Below are 16,757 nucleotides of genomic sequence, written 5' to 3' on the forward strand. Positions count from 1 at the left end.
AAAATAGAATTACCTTAATTTTTCTCATATAAATCGATTCCTCGCAATATTTACTATAAAAAGTTGTAAAGGTATAATTTTTATGTATCTACATAATCTTACATAAACTTCGAAATATTACAAATATTTTATTTTATGAAATATTTTAGTTTATGTAAAATTATGTTAACTATCTTTTAAATTATTCACTTTTAGCCATCTTACCCTTACAACCTTTTATAGTGAATATTGCAACAAATTGGTTTATATATATAATATATATATAACATCAGTTATTATTAATTGATGTTTACATTTATTTTTAGACTTACTAGAGCTCAAATGCTCCACATTTTTTGCAAAAACTGTTTATTCTACAGATTTCAAATATGCTTTTAAATGATGATTGAATATTTCCTTTTTTTAATTATTTTTATTATTATTTTTCAATCTCAATCAACTTTTATAACTTTATGCCAGCACGATACAAATACATGTGTCTTTATTTTTTTTATTATTTTCATTATTATTTTTCAATCTCAATCAACTTCTATAACCTTATGCCAGCAGGATACAAATACATGTATGTCTTTATTATTGTATCAACTCTTGTCTTTTCCATGTAACCATGTCTTTATAGTTTGAATTATCCCTTCATCTTCTCAATCTTTCGCAGAGATTTAATTAATTAAATACACTTCACACGAAATAAAGTTTGCTGGAAGATATACAGCAAACGATAACTGTAAAAACATGATTACGTGGAAAGAACAAGAGTTGGTACAGTAAAGGCAAGTAATTAAGTACATGTAATGTATCGTATTGGCATAACGCTATATCCGCGGAGCAGATAATGTGGCTGTAGAGGTAGCCTGCAGTGCAGCTAATGTGGACGTAGATGTTGATTGAGATAATTGTCTAATATAAAATAGAATTTAAAAATTTAGTTTAAAAAGCTGTTGCATATATAAATAAAGTTTATTTTTTCTAAATTTGGTATATGTTTAATTAATTAATTTTTTAAGTCTATGTTTAATAAATTTTTTAAGTCTGTATTCAATAATTTTATTCATTTGATAAATACATGTATGTCTTTATTTTAATATGTTTAATATAATTAGAAATTCATTATTAATTAGATATGTAAACTATAAATTCATATATAATATTTGAAAATATATGTGAATATTTAAATTTTTATCTTCTCCTTCCTCTCCTTCAATCTCTTTAATATCAATATGTGTATGTGTGTACACGCGCGCACATTTGTACGTATTTATTTAATTATTGGATAGTTGAGAGTACTTAATTGATAAAAAATTATGACAATAATAATCCTTGTTTTTTTTTCTTATTATTTACTCAGATTTTTTTGTCTATCTTATAAGATAAACACTTTAGAGATTGAATATTTCAAGTAAACTAATTGTAAGTAAATTTCACATTAATGCATATAGATGTTTAATCATGAATGTACTAAATAAGTACACAAGACGAACAGTGAGTGAGTGAGTGAGAATGAGAGAGTGTGTGTGTGTGTGCGTGTGTGTGTGAGAAAGAGAGAGAGAGAGAGAGAGAGAGAGAGAGAGAGAGAGAGAGAGAGAGAGTTAGCCAACATAACCCCGCACGCTGCCGATCATGAATGTACTAAATAAGTACACAAGACGAACAGTGAGTGAATGAGTGAGAATGAGAGAGTGTGTGTGTGTGTGCGTGTGTGTGTGAGAAAGAGAGAGAGAGAGAGAGAGAGAGAGAGAGAGAGAGAGAGAGAGAGAGAGAGAGAGAGAGTTAGCCAACATAACCCCGCACGCTGCCGATATGGCGGAGCGCCACTATCGCCATCTGTTGTAAAACGTGCGAGATGGACAAAATTACCACTACATGCATCTTGCATGTGTTGTGTACGTGTGATATATGTGTGCGCATGTGTTGTATACGTGTGAATACGTGTAGCACGATACTACTATGTATGCGTGGTCGATGATGATAATGATGATGATAATGATGATAATGATGATAATGATGACGGGGACGTTTCTTAATAGAAATTTTTCATATTTCGACTTTGCATTTATATATCTCTGCTTACAAATCACGTAGAGCAGAAATAAAGACACTTTTATTATATAATTCGAACTCAATCTATCGATTAAGTCTAGTATAAACTCGATTGCTTCAGCCATTATTGAGGATTCGAAATATTATAAAGACTCAAATGTCCGACTCGCGTTAAGATACACGGTGTCTCCGCTACGCCCTTAACTGGTCGCGAGACACTACCGTGTCTCTTGATATAATGAGACAGATGATATTACATTTTTTTACAATCTTTTGTTATTCAAAATAATTTATTATTGTCAAAATTGTTACACACTTTAGTGTCATTTTATATCAATTACTATCAAAATTTTATATCGTTTTTGTAACTTTAACGTAAAATAATGTTTAAACATTTTTGGTGTTTAGTATAAATATTTAAAATTTTAATTGTTTTTAGTTTCTTGTATTAAATAAATTATATATAAAGTTTACTTTATATATGAAAAAAGTAAAGGAAATTGGAACAAATCATGATTTTTAGAAGTAACAGTAACAAAACAATTTTTAAAATTGATAACAAGTTACTTTTTAGAAAAGAACGGTAATGAGTTTTATAAAATAACTTTCTCAATTCTGGTTTTAATATATTTAAAAGAATAAATAAAGTTAATAAATAACTCGAAAAAGAAGTCTTAATAAGTGATTTAAGAAAAGTGTTTTGTAGTTAGGAGTAAATAACGTGTAACTTAACCTTATTAATCGTTCATGACCCAGGTTTCGTATCTATCCTTGGTCTATAGGTACTATGTATATGCTTTTTTTATTATCTTTCTTTGCCTATGTTCTGTAAAATAATACTTTTTTTATTAATGGAAAAATAAATTCCATTTCGTCTACATTTTTAAACATTAAAAATATTTACATGTAATACTAATATTTTGATATTATTTTTTCTCTTAAATTAAAAATCCGTTTAGCGCCTATATTTTAGAATATTCTTCTAAAAATGGAAAATTCTTAAAATGAGAATATAATATTGATTTGATGTTAAATGGAGGAAATTTTAATCCTTATTACAAAAACATGGGTTATTACAAATATGCATAATAGGCAACCTCACCGATTTCAATGACCTTGACATATATTGTCAAGGTCACTGTCCTGAGTAAATATCAAAAGGTTTTAAACGTCTCTCATTGTTTATAAAAAAGTTATTAACAACAAAAGTTTACTAAATAAAACTAATATTTGTTGACATATACATTTAAATGTATTATGTTTGGACGTATAATAAAGTAAACGCGTGGATCAAGAAGGAGCCAGGGGTTTCGCCGGGCGGGAGAGAAGCTCCGCCCCCGCCTGCATCCCCATCCCACTTAAAAACTAACCCTAACCAACCTATATTTAAAATTCTTCGAACATGGGTAGGTTAGAATTAGTTTTTAAGTGGGGTGGGAATGCAGGAGAGGAGCTTTGCCCCTTCCCCGCCCGGCGGAGCCCCTGGCTCCTTCTTGATCCACAAGATAATTTGTTATAAAAATAATTATCACAAATTGCCATAAACTCGTATAGCTTTATTTTACCCAAACAACACAGAATATTTATAAAATATGTATTTATAGAATATTTATAATAATTATTTTAATATTTTATAAATATTTATCATAAATATTTTATAAATGTTTTTGGAGTCTTAGATTCAAATTTAATAGATCATAAATATTTATCATAAATATCAGAAAATATTTACGATAAATATTATGGTAAATATTATAAATGTATTTATTAAATAAAAATAGTAATTAGCTCTGTTAAACTTAATAATTGTAAACAAAGAAGGGCTATAAGAGCTATTAAACATAATACAGTTGTCAGATGATATTAATAAAATTCATTTAAACGAAATAATAAATACATAAGACATAAACATTTATGCGAACGTTTCGGCTGACATTTCAAGCCTTCTTCAGCGCAATACAAATATTTTAAATTAAATTGTGATATTAAAACATTATAGACGGTAATTAACAATGTCAAGATAATAAATATATAAAGTCAGTTTTTTGTCTCGTTACATATGTTGCTAAACAAGTCATCGTGTATGACAACCACCATTACTGATACATACTGAGTTCGAGCGACCGTACCATGCAATCACTTATGAGTATAGACTTCCTGATTTACTGGTCAAGGGAGATTTCTTGATTGAATCCTCATAATGAAATGTTGTTAAACATTAAATTGAGATCTAAATAAACAATATCCGATTATTCATTATAATCTGACAAGTAAAATGCACTGCACACTTACTCAAACAAATTGGTGATTATTTTACAAAAGTTTCAAGTATCAGATCCGACGTCTTTTTAACAAAGTTTTTTACTGAAGACAAAACAGAACGTTTAACCGTCACAACTCTCAGATCTCAAATGAGACAGTAACTCAGTGTTTCACCTTTTTTATATCAAAGTTTGTTTATAAGCCTTGATAATTTTGGCAGAGACTCTATAATGTTATTATATATATCAGGGAAAAATTCAGTATCATTTTGTAGATTCAATCCATTAGCTTGTCTTTTTATATATAACATTTCCGATATTAGTCTTTTATTATAATACGGTTCTTTATCTAAAATTTTTACTTCACCTCAGTCAAAATCATGGGAGAACTCTAATCTATGATCAGTAACAACTGATTTATTAGAACACTTTCTGTTGATGTGTTTTTTATGTTCCGTTATCCTAGTATTCAATTTTCTGCTAGTCTGACCCACATATGAGGCATAACAATTTTTACAGTTAATTTTGTATACTACATTAGTATTCGCTCCTTTAGGTATTTTATCTTTATGTGTTTTTATAAATTTCCCTAATTTATTCATGCTTACATAAGAGAGTCTAGTGTCAGCTTTTTTTGTAATACCTATCAATTGTTCTGTAATATTCGGTAAATAAGGTACAGTAAAAAACAAAGAAGAGTCATTTGACTGATTTAGACTGTTGTTTTTAATATTATTTCTAGTATAAATTAGAGTTTTTAGTCTATCGTTAATTGTGTCAAATATGAATTTTACAAGATAATTATTATTTATTAGGATGTTAATAATCATTTCTATATTTTTCTGATGAAATAAAGGATGTGATAATAAAATTACCCTATCAATCAGACCGATGATTGTGCCTCTTTTTTGTATTTATTAAATCATTATGATACAGATTTTATAAAATTTATATTTTCTTTAATAAATACTCAGTAAGAAATCATAAGTTAAGACAAAATCAACGATTTTTTAATCAAAACGATCGGTTGATAGTCTAATCTAAAATTTAGTCCATTAAATGTTTCTGTATTTTTCGAACTCTATTAGCCATTTATAAAAAATTAAAAATGTGTAAAAAATGTTTATAAGTAACTTATTAGACATTTATTTTAAAATAGAATATAAAATTATAATACACAGAATATACTTAGGCAACAGAGTAGTTTAACAAATTTTACGTACACATTGATATATACGTAAAATTTGTTAAAAGACATTTTGTTGCAGAATATAGCTTAAAAATAGAAATAATTTTGACATTTTTAATTTTATTAATTTCTATTTTTGCCTTATATAATTCTCACGATGAAAATCAAATACGAGAAAGATACGTCACATAGCGGTAAATGAAAGAACTAACAATTTAATTAAAAAATATTTACAAAATAATTACTATAAATATTTATCTTTACATACCATAAATATTATATGAAATATTTAATCTGTGTTTTAATAATATGTTAAATAAAGGTTCTTATAAAACATTTTCAAAATATTTATATAATATTAAAAAAATATATATATTCATAAATATATATAAATCTTTATCATAAATATTGTGTGCTATCTAGGTAGCTTTCAATACGTATTAACTCAATGATAGATTAGCACACTCTAAGCAAAAATGCAAAATTACACTCGAAATAACTACAAAAAATGTAAACAAACACAGAGTACATTGAAATCACAACATTCCACATATTTTAAACGTACATGGTGTTTTGAATATACCATGAGCGAAATTATAAACAATGAGTGACGCTTAAAACCTTTTGATATTTACTCAAAACAGTGACCTTGACAATATATGTCAAGGTCATTAAAATTGATGAGGTCATCTCTATTATGTATGTTTACCAAAACATAAATTGGTACTGAAGCACGTAAAAAACACGCCTCCGATAGAGAAAGAGATACTCTCTGACGTAGAAATTAAATCCGATTATTATTTAAATTCGATTCTACGCACGAGCGTTTTCCTACTAATGAGCTCATTTCTACAATTTCGCATTGCAACAGCATCACAAAAACATCGAAAAGAATAATTTAAACTTATTCTAATTTATTTAAATTCGTATCCATCTCTGGTTCATCACACGGGCCTTCTGGCAAAACGTATACTCTATATACGGATATGTATTGAAGAGATAAAGCGAGATATTTTTGCGCGAATCGTACTAAGAATGTGATGGAGGAGGGATTTATCAAGATCTGTTTGTCCCGGGTCAATTAATTAGCTAATTAACTGATAGCGGTCGATAAATTCCTGATTTATCAAGAAAATGCTGACGCGATTCTTTTTTTTTTTTGAAATCTAACGAGAAACATTCCTATATGTACAATTTTTTCGAAACTGCAGTTCGTCTGTTGTTTTGCGTGCACGATGCTCCAAACGATTGTGTCGAGCAATAAAAAGAAAGGTCTATTTATTATCTCATACTGCAATTGTCAATTTAACAATAATCGTGTATTACCTATCATTCGTTGTTCAATGTTATAACCAATCAACCGCATTAAATAGGTACATATCTGCCTATATCAATACCTATAACCTATATCAATATCTATAACCTATATCAACTTTCCATGCGTGTATGTCAAGAGAGACGGAATAATATATGTATAAGTATTCCGTAAAAAATATATTACTTAAAAAAAAATCCATTCAGTTCGAACTAGGATTATATTACAACCAGACAGCACCCAACATTTATGATAAATATTCATAAATATATTTTTTAAAACATTATGTAATTATTTTAGAAATATTTTTATAAAAATATTCATTTTACATATTATCAAAATATAGATTAAATATTTCATATAATATTTATGGTAAGTAAAAATAAATATTTATAGTAATTATTTTATAACTATCGTTAGGTCTTCCATTTACCGCTGTGACGTATCCATCTCGTATTTAATTTTAGTCATGAGAACTATATAAAGATGGCAAAAAACGACTATTAAGATTAAAGATGTCATAATTATTTTTAATCTAAAGCCATGTTTCGTTACAGAAAAATTCTTTTTAATAAAATGTATGAATGTATCGATATGTACGTATATGCATTTTGTTAAAATACTTCTCCGAGTGTATTTCAAAATTTTTTTCTATTTTATCAAAATGTCTAATAAGTTACTATAATAGATATCTTTTTCACGTTTTTAAAACTTCTTATAAATGGCTAAATAAAAATGTTTTAAATAAAAACACAAAAACGTCTAATACATCAAATTGTAGATTATATCAACCGATCTTTTTGATTAAAAATTCATTGATTATATCTTTTTAATTGATTATTTTTCATTAGGTATTTATTAAAGAAAATATGAATATTTTAAAAAATTTTTGTATCATAATTGATTTAAGGTTTTTAAATATTTTGAGATTTGAGATTTATTAAATATATTTATAATATTAATTTACCATAATATTTATGATCTTTTAAATCTAAGATTCTAAAAAAATTATAAAATATGATATATATTATGATAAATATTTATAAAATATTAAAATAATTATTATAATTATTTTGTAAATATTTTATAAATTTTGTGCTGTCTAGGCAAAAATCAGGCGATTAATTAAAACCGAAGTTGGGAAAGTTATTTTTAATAAGTAATTTGTTACCGTTATTACCGTTATTTTTAGTAAAAAATAACTTGTTATCGTTACTCGTTATCGATTTACAAAAGTAACTCATTACTGTTACTTAAAAGTAACGATTAAAAAATCGTTAGTTTCCGTTACTTTTTTCTTAGTGTTAAGTAATATAAGGTGAACATAAAATGCATATAAAAATTTTATATTTTAAATATTTTTTTTATATTTTATATGCTTTAAATATTTCTAACACAAGAAATATTTGAAATGTAGTTTAAACTTTTAAATATCATTAAGTAAAACTCTGAAGGATGGTGGACAACAGCGAAGCGTAATTTAATTTCAAGTCGATATGAGTTTAATGATAATTTTATTTAAAAGTTAAATTATGAAAGTTTTTTAAACACACAGAATCTAAGAATTAATTGGAGAAAGATATTTCTCTTAAATAAAACATTAAAATATTAATATCTCAACAAAGCTTTCGGAAAGCTAATATATCTACTAAAAGATGCACTCGGCACGATATCGTATATGTATTGTAAGAAACTGAATAAAGACGACCGTTTTTATCGAACAGATAACAACATCGTAATAAATAATTATATGCGAAATTTTTTTTAGATTCGACTTATTTGAATTTCACCAAACACTTGCTGAAAAGCCCCAAATGATCTCTATTATTAAATTAACCTTCTCTCACCTGGCGCTAAATAAGATATTGGATTTGTTCGCTATTGCTGCACTAGTGCACACTAGTGCAATACGTTAAAATGAGACAAGTATATTTTGTTTCACTCTAATTTACTACATCAGTATGCATTAGTGCATCCCAGATATACAGGGTTTATTCTTTATTGCTGCACTGGTGAATAGTGTACACTGGTGCAGTAAATTAGAGTAAAACAAAATGTATTTGCCTCACTCTAACTCATTGCACTAGATTATCAGTGCAGCAATAAAGAACAAACCGAAGGTCAGTTCGTTTTAGCTGCACTAGTTCAGAGTTTATCTCTTCCCTTCCCATGTAGAGTGAGAAAGATAAACTCTAAATCAGTGCAGCCAATTCAGCTAAAACGAACAGACTTATAACTACCTGGTGGGAGGTTAACTTAATGAGTTTGTTCTTTGTTGCTGCACTGGTGAACTGGTGCAATAAATTAAAGTAAGACAAGTATATTTTGTTTCACTCTAACTTACTGCACCAGTGTGCACTAGTTCACTAGTTCACCAGTGCAGCAATAAAGAACAAACCTAATGAGGATTGTAAAAAACTTGTTCTTTTTAGCTGAATTGGCTGCACTAGTTCAAAATTTATCTCTTTCCTTCCAATGTGGGTAAAAAGAATGAACTGCTCTGAACTAGTGTAGCCAGTTCAACTAAAAAGAACAAACCTAAAATGACTGTCACGGTTCGCGTAAATTTCCGCTGTCCCAATCCTAATCCTGGATCCGTCAGCTGTCAGAAATAAAATATAGATGTTGGTTACTTTCTAAATAATTTCGAAGAAAATTTGTTGCACAAAAATCTGATGTTGCATATATTTATATGATTATGATAAACACTTTTCTTTGCAGCTCTGTCACCCCATATTTTGCATACCTGATCAATTTTTCTCGACATGGGACAAAACGGAAGAACCATCAACTGCGTTTTAATGACGAATAGACAGAAAACGTAATGGAACTTTATCCTCGTCTCTTCTTATCGAACCGCTACAGACTGAGAAGCAGATCGTAATTAACGCATTACTGCAAGACAGATATCATCTGGTGGTGGACATAACCTATCGAAGTATACATGTTGAATTGCAATGCGATAACCTCGCCGTAAAGTGTCGTCTTTAATAAACTCCTGTCGTTGACGAAGAGAGAAAAAAATAAAAAAAGCGTGTGCGTGAAAAGAAAAGAGACTTATTCCGAAGTAACGACTTCGCGAATGTGTATTTCCATGCCTAGATACGACATACAACATTATGCATGAAAACAAAAAAGAGAAGAGAGAGGAAAAAAAGAAAAATTTATTTACATATATAAAATATGCTAATAAGATGTTCTTTTAAGAGCAGATTTTCAATTTGAAGATGATTTTTCTTTAACAAAAATATCGAGGCGTCAATAATTTTCGAGTTATAAACAATCACAAAGGATAGCTTTTCCCAAATTAAATATTGCGAAAATAAAAAGTTAACAAAAACGGCATCTCTTAGTTAATTTTAGATAAAGTTTACTTTAATAGAATTTTAATTTATAAAACTCACAATCAGTTATAAAGATATATAGCAAAAATTGCAAACTTGCAAAAGATAATGATGATTTTTCACATTTTTGATATTTTTACTTTACAAATAATACACAAAGTTCACTCAATTTATACTTAGGTATAAAAATGGGCAAAGTGATATAAACAGTTAATTCCTGTCCACAAAGAAAACAATTTTAGTGAAAATAACTTCTTTACACATACATTTTAAGTTGATCAAACACTTTACTTAAACAATTTTCGTGAAAACTTATTGTAATGTCTTTCTAGATCATGTCAGCACCTTTGAAATGATAAGCGCTTGATAATCTCGGAAGAATAAAATCCTCCGATTGAACCTCGTATAATTACTATTGCAATTTGCGAAATTTTCATGTGTAAAAACTGATTTTTTGCAATGTTTTTTTTTAAATTACACTCAGAGTATATATAGAAGAGAAATATAATATATGATAAGCATATCCTGAGATTTCTCTACGGTTTATAATATTTGAATGGCGCGAAAATTATTGTTTTCTTTTATCGCGATATCTGATAAAAGTGGATATGAAAAAAATCATGCATTCTGGCGAATGCGCAGTACAAACAAATTTATTTTATTTTTAAATGTAACAAACATAGAAAAGGGGAAATATAATTTCCCTGATTTTTAATTTTTCATTGACGTATAATTATGAAAAAATTTTTATTTAAAAAAAATTATTTAAAACAAGTACAATATATTCTTCAAAAACTAGAAATACAAACAATAGTCAGTCTCAATATAACAATGTTGACAATCGTAACAATGAAATAAAAATCATGAATGTAATAGAAAAGAAAATGTAATTTTTCTAATCTTATTTTAAAAATATTACAAATGCGATATCAAATTCTTCAAAAACTAGAAATATGAGCAATAAAAAATAGTTAGTCTCAATATAATATTATAATAATAATTACATGATAATCGCTTGTAATAGAAAAGAAAATATAATTTCTCTAATTTTCTTGTTTTTCGACTCATAGAATAAAATTTAGATGAAAGGATAAAAAAATAAGCTGTTTTACATATTATTAAAAAATTCGATACAACATCACGTATAATTTTTTTTTTAATTTCGTCTCCTCTTATAAATTCTTTAGCTTCAAAAATGCAGAAATGATGCAGACAGACGATTCAACAATAATATCAACAGACACAGAAGAACTCACACATGACCTGTATCGTCCCGACTCGTTATCGAGCCTGTTTCTTACCGATGACGATTATCGAGTTCAGTGCAGACGCGTATATGTAAACATCTTTTTCACACACCGTGACACATTGTATATAAATAGACAATGTATACGTAATCGTGCTAATCCAATTCGATACATCTAATACGAGATACGATCTATGTTCACATATGTGCGTAGATATTAGACATCCGTGCGAGACTCGTCCCGCAATCAGCGATGGAGGGAGCGATTAGCGCTGGCATATTTATAGTAGCTATAAAAACTGATAAGTCGACGCCACTCACGTTCGGTACATTACAAGACGGACCTTGAACTTCGCGACACATGTTTTAAGATAAAGCACGGCTCGCGCATTTTAAAAAGTAAACGAATCAACCTGTTGAACGAATTGTTTCTGTGTTGAATCTTTTAATTTTAGTAACTTTATTTCTTAAACTAACAAACAATTAAGAAAATTTATTATTATATAATTTTTTCATAAAATAAGACCTTATTTCCCTTTTTCTCTTCCTCTGGAGAAAATATTATTTCCGGAACCCGTCAATTTCATAGGTGCGTTTAATAGATTTTTTACCGAGAAAAGATATCACAAATTACGATGCGCTACGATAAATAATTTTCGAGATATCTATATTTCAAAATTTTAATTTTATTTCTAAATATATTTTAAATATATTTTAAATGTACATTAAATATATTTATAAATATATGATTTCAAAATTTTTGTCAAAAAATTTTTATAAAGATTTTTTACCAAAATATCTTTTATAACAAATCTAATTTTAATTTAGATATCTATATATTTCAAAATTTTTATTTTATTTTTAAATATATTTTAAATATATTTTAAATGTACATTTCATATATTTAAATATATAATTTAAAAATTTTTGTAAAAAAATTTTTATAGAGCTTTTTCATCAAAATCTTTTATAACAAATCTAATTTTAATTTAATAAAAAAAAGTTAGAGTTAGGTTAGAACTTTTGCCCCCCCCCCCCTCCGCTCTGTCTCTTTATTTTTAGCTTAAATTCATAATACATATTGAAATGCTTAATATTCTTGTCAAAAATCTTTTCCGCGCATATTTTTCTAAAAATAATTATTGTAATGAGTTTTTTTACTTATAGTACAAAGAATTCGATGAAAAGAAAAAAAATGTTTTTTTCAAAAGAAAAAAAATTGAATATATTTTATTGTAATCGACCTCTTCAATTCTTGAACAAAGTGTCTACTTTAACTAAAATGTTACTTTAACATTACTAATCGAAAAATGATAATTGGAATAATCGCATTTAACTAGAATAATCATGAACTTAACAATGACATTGACAATTCATAGAGTGCGAGTTTTCTCTCTCTCTCTCTCTCTCTCTCTCTCTCTCTCTCTCTCTCTCTTTCCTTGGAAATCACACGCAACTATTAATAATCTCGACAACAGACTCGTTGGTAGGAGAAGTCAGACAATAAAGCGGGGTTATCACATTAACATTCGGATAGCAAGAAGAAGCATAAGCGATGTTCACTACTGCACTGGAAGATAACTCGCCTTCTCTTTCTTGCACATACATGTGTTTAAAAAAATTCTAAAAATATATATAATATACATAATATATACAGAGTGTTCTAAAATTGTGTCATAGATTTTAATGGCCTAATTTATTTTAATTCTAGGGGTCAACATTTTAAAAAATCCAAAAAATTGGATTAAATTATCAAATTCACATAAAAATGAAGTATTTACTAGTAATTTTAATATTAATTATAATAAAAAAATTAATAATAATTATGCTGTGCTAAATTTTAACAATCTGTGAAAAAGTCTCTGAGAGCTGTAATACATTTTTCAATTTTTTCTCCCGACTTTAGGGAGCTTTAACTCGGAAGAAAAGCATTTTTGGACCATATTTATACAAACTTTTTTCTTAATTTGACCACTAGAATACGCCCTTAAAATCTCCGATATAATTTGGAAAACACCCTATATATGCATTTTATACAGACGTCTAATTCAAACAGGCAATATCACTGCATCAAGTGCGCAGTGAAAATTACATTGCGACCTTAGATAAATTATTTCATAATGTGATGATTTTTTAACGTTGAAGGAAAATTATCGAGCGAGAAGAGAAGCGAAGATATGAAGAAATCGAAATACTTTAAATTTGCGCGAGAAACACTCGATACTTTATATCATTAACGAAACTCTCTAATAACATTGTTAACTCTGAGAGTCAAGAAAGGGAAATTATCGCGGTTATCGCATCTGCGACGATAAAAGAATCCACGATCCCTTTCAACAAAGTATCTGCACTTGAGAAGAGAAGAAGAATTCGTTCATTCATTGTCGCTCGCGAATGAAGGCAAACACATGGAAAATTCTAACGCAAATATCGACATTATTTTCGAAAAAAAGATACACAACCATACTTTGTTCGTGTTATGAATTATCTTCGGTCTTGTGATTAATGGGACGTTGCACGCGGAAATGTTGGTAACGAAATCATCTTATATATTACAGAAAGCTGAGAGAAGTGCAATCTAATTCGTTCGTAATTTGTAATCCAATTGCGTAATCCGATTACGTTTCGTAAAAATCAAATTGAATCAAATTTCGTAAAAATTAATGAAAGATAAGACATTGTGATAAGGAAAATTCACACAATGAGGTAATATATACATATATAAAATATAAATTATAAATAATAATACAAATTATTATATATGATCTATATATATAGATATATACAGTGTGTTAAAAAAAGAATTACATATTTTGAGAGCAGGTAGTATTGATCAAAATAAGAAAAGTCTAATGAACATGGATCCTAATATTTTCGAAGATGCAGGCTACCTTTCTATTTGAGCTTATTATTTTTTTCTCATTGATTGTATCACCTTTATATTGTAGTAAACGAAAAAGTACTTACTGATTTCGCTATAGTAACATTAAAATATTAATTGTAGGACCTATGTTCGTTAGACTTTTTTTTCTTATTTTGATCAATATTACCTCTGCTCTCAAAATATGGCCCTTTTTTAATATCTTATATATATATATTTATAAAAATTTAATTTATTAATTTTTTTCAAGAAAATCTTAAATTATTTATTCAAAGAATTTATATTGATTTCCGTATAAAATTTTCATTAATAATAAATTATCAAAAATGAAAATATGTGATTTATTGTAATATATTTTTCTATCATATTAGTTTTTATATAATTTTTTATTATATTATAAATTATATTATATTTAAAATCATTATACATATTGTGTGAGAAGAAAATGTATCATGATTTAAAAAATTATATACAATGAAAAAATATATCACAATAAATTTTTATAATAAATTATTTATAATTTTTATAAATTAATTTGATATAAGTAAATAAAAATCAAGCTGTAACAATAATTCAATTTTTCCTGTCATACAGAGCAACATATTTTTTCGTAATTGGAAATGAAAATGCACGAAACTTAAAAAAAACGTTGTAATCGCACAGTGCACGCAAAATGCGATTCATGTCCGTTATGATATACCGGGCTCTTATCAAAACAAAAATAGAGTGCTTGATTTAACTACGAAGGTCGCCGAAATCACGACAAAATTTTCGAGTTCGCGTGTTATAATTTTTTTTTATCACGTCTGAGAAGAAGCGAATCCCGTTTTCGGTGTTAAAGTCAAGAAGGCGTTCAAGAAGGTCTCCACCTTTGCGTATTTATATCGTGGAACGTTAATTCAATTCATTCGTGCATCGTGTATCGCCCCGAGTGGAATAATAATCTAGAACGAACCGTCGTTCAACCCCTCACAAAACGTTTCCCTGAAAGGAGACGTGTAAAGTGGTTGCTCATGCAAGTGCAACAAATTGCATAATGAGAGCTGATTATATGCAATTCCGGCGAAATTAGCTACGGTTTTTATCGACACTTTGAAAACGCTTTAATAACTTATTAAGAAGAGCGCGACTTTATAGTCTGAAGAGAAGATCTCTCACATAATTTGCAACTAAATTTTAATATTATCTGCCATATCTACACTGTCCTTATTGCTTGTAGAAATATGGGATATTTACAGCGATATTTATTTACCATCGAGTTCGCCTGTTCCCCCGTCTTTGACTCGTCCTGGCCGCCTTCCTTCTGCGTCATGATCACTTTCCTAAAACCGATATGTCGTGTATCGACCGAGAGAGAGACTTTCCACAACGAGACTTACATATGTACTGATGATGATCACACGATCTATCCACGATCGCGAAACTCCGTACAAGCTGTCCGATACAATCGCGAACATTATCATATCCCTCTACGCGCGATTAATTAATATGATCGACTGGGAAGAAAAGAGTGGTCCTTTCAGATCCAATCTGTGGTAGAAATAAAAGTCCGCGCATAACTTTTCGTCTCCCGTGATGACCCGAGAATCTGGCAAGTCATATTTTTCACGGAATTTGCGTTTTAAAAGAATTCCCCAAACACAATTCTTCAAAACAAATCCGTGTTTACTTCTCTTCGGAAACCGACATCGGAATTTAAGTCATACACCTTTGCTCCCTAGAGAAAGAATTAAGTATCTCTAAGTAATTTCAGGAGAATTTCACGGGTTTTTGAATCCTTCGATTTTTCGAACGCAATTCCCCCCTTTTCTCTTTTCCAGCCATGACCAGCGTCCCCGATCGATTTCACACGCCAGCGACGTGGAGGAGCCCCCGAAAGAGGCAGACACTCTTACTCTTTACGGCGCGACGCGACTATTAGGCGCGTGTTGTGTATGCGCGAGAGCCAGAGACAGGAGTGGAGCTGGCACGACCGGCCGGCTTACGCACACTGACTTCCGACTGGTTCGAGCTGTAGTAGGTGATTCCGAGGACCCCTTCCATATTGCATAGCAACATCGCTCGTAAGACGACTGATATAAGTGCCTCGCACTTTGTCAGGCATCGATGAATCTGGCCAAGCGTGATACATTGGTGCGTACGAGTTTTTTTGAAATTCAATAAAAAAAAAGAGGAAGGATGTCAAAAAAGGTTGACGTGAAGGCAGAGAAATTTTTAATTTATGGACCCTGCGAGAGATCAAGAGTCTTAGCGATGATGAATTTGTATGTTGCATTAAGGGGAACCTAAACGCCATTCTGATTTATCGATAAAACGTCATTTTTACGCACTCTTTTCTTTTTATTGGTTGAATAAAACAATGATAAAAACAAAAAATTTTTTTGTTTTTAACATAAAATCGGTAGGTTCGCTCTTTGTTTCTATATGTACTTTAATCGTGGAAAAGCATTTATTATTTTATTCTAACAATAAAAAGAAAAGGGT

The 16,757-nt window shown here is 28.9% G+C and overlaps 1 protein-coding gene across 2 annotated transcripts in view; it reads right to left on the reverse strand.

Annotated features, from left to right (window-relative positions):
• Gbs-76A (Glycogen binding subunit 76A) overlaps window positions 1–16,160 on the reverse strand; it is a 33,548-nt gene extending 17,388 nt beyond the window's left edge. The window contains exons 1-2 of one of the 2 annotated variants that reach the window (XM_085484411.1): window positions 15,653–16,160; window positions 15,526–15,595 (exon numbers count right to left, since the gene is read on the reverse strand). In XM_085484411.1, coding sequence (XP_085340537.1) covers window positions 15,526–15,595; window positions 15,653–15,654 — 72 coding nt within the window. In that variant the 5' untranslated portion in view covers window positions 15,655–16,160. Of the gene's footprint in view, window positions 1–15,525 lie in introns of both variants that reach the window. The other variant, XM_085484416.1, reaches the window with a different exon arrangement.
• Between the last annotated feature and the right edge of the window lie 597 nt (window positions 16,161–16,757).

Source organism: Nylanderia fulva, unplaced genomic scaffold (genome assembly GCF_048542155.1).
Source record: "Nylanderia fulva isolate GAGA-0341 unplaced genomic scaffold, ASM4854215v1 Scaffold104, whole genome shotgun sequence".
In the NCBI taxonomy this organism is placed as follows: Eukaryota; Metazoa; Arthropoda; class Insecta; order Hymenoptera; family Formicidae; genus Nylanderia; species Nylanderia fulva.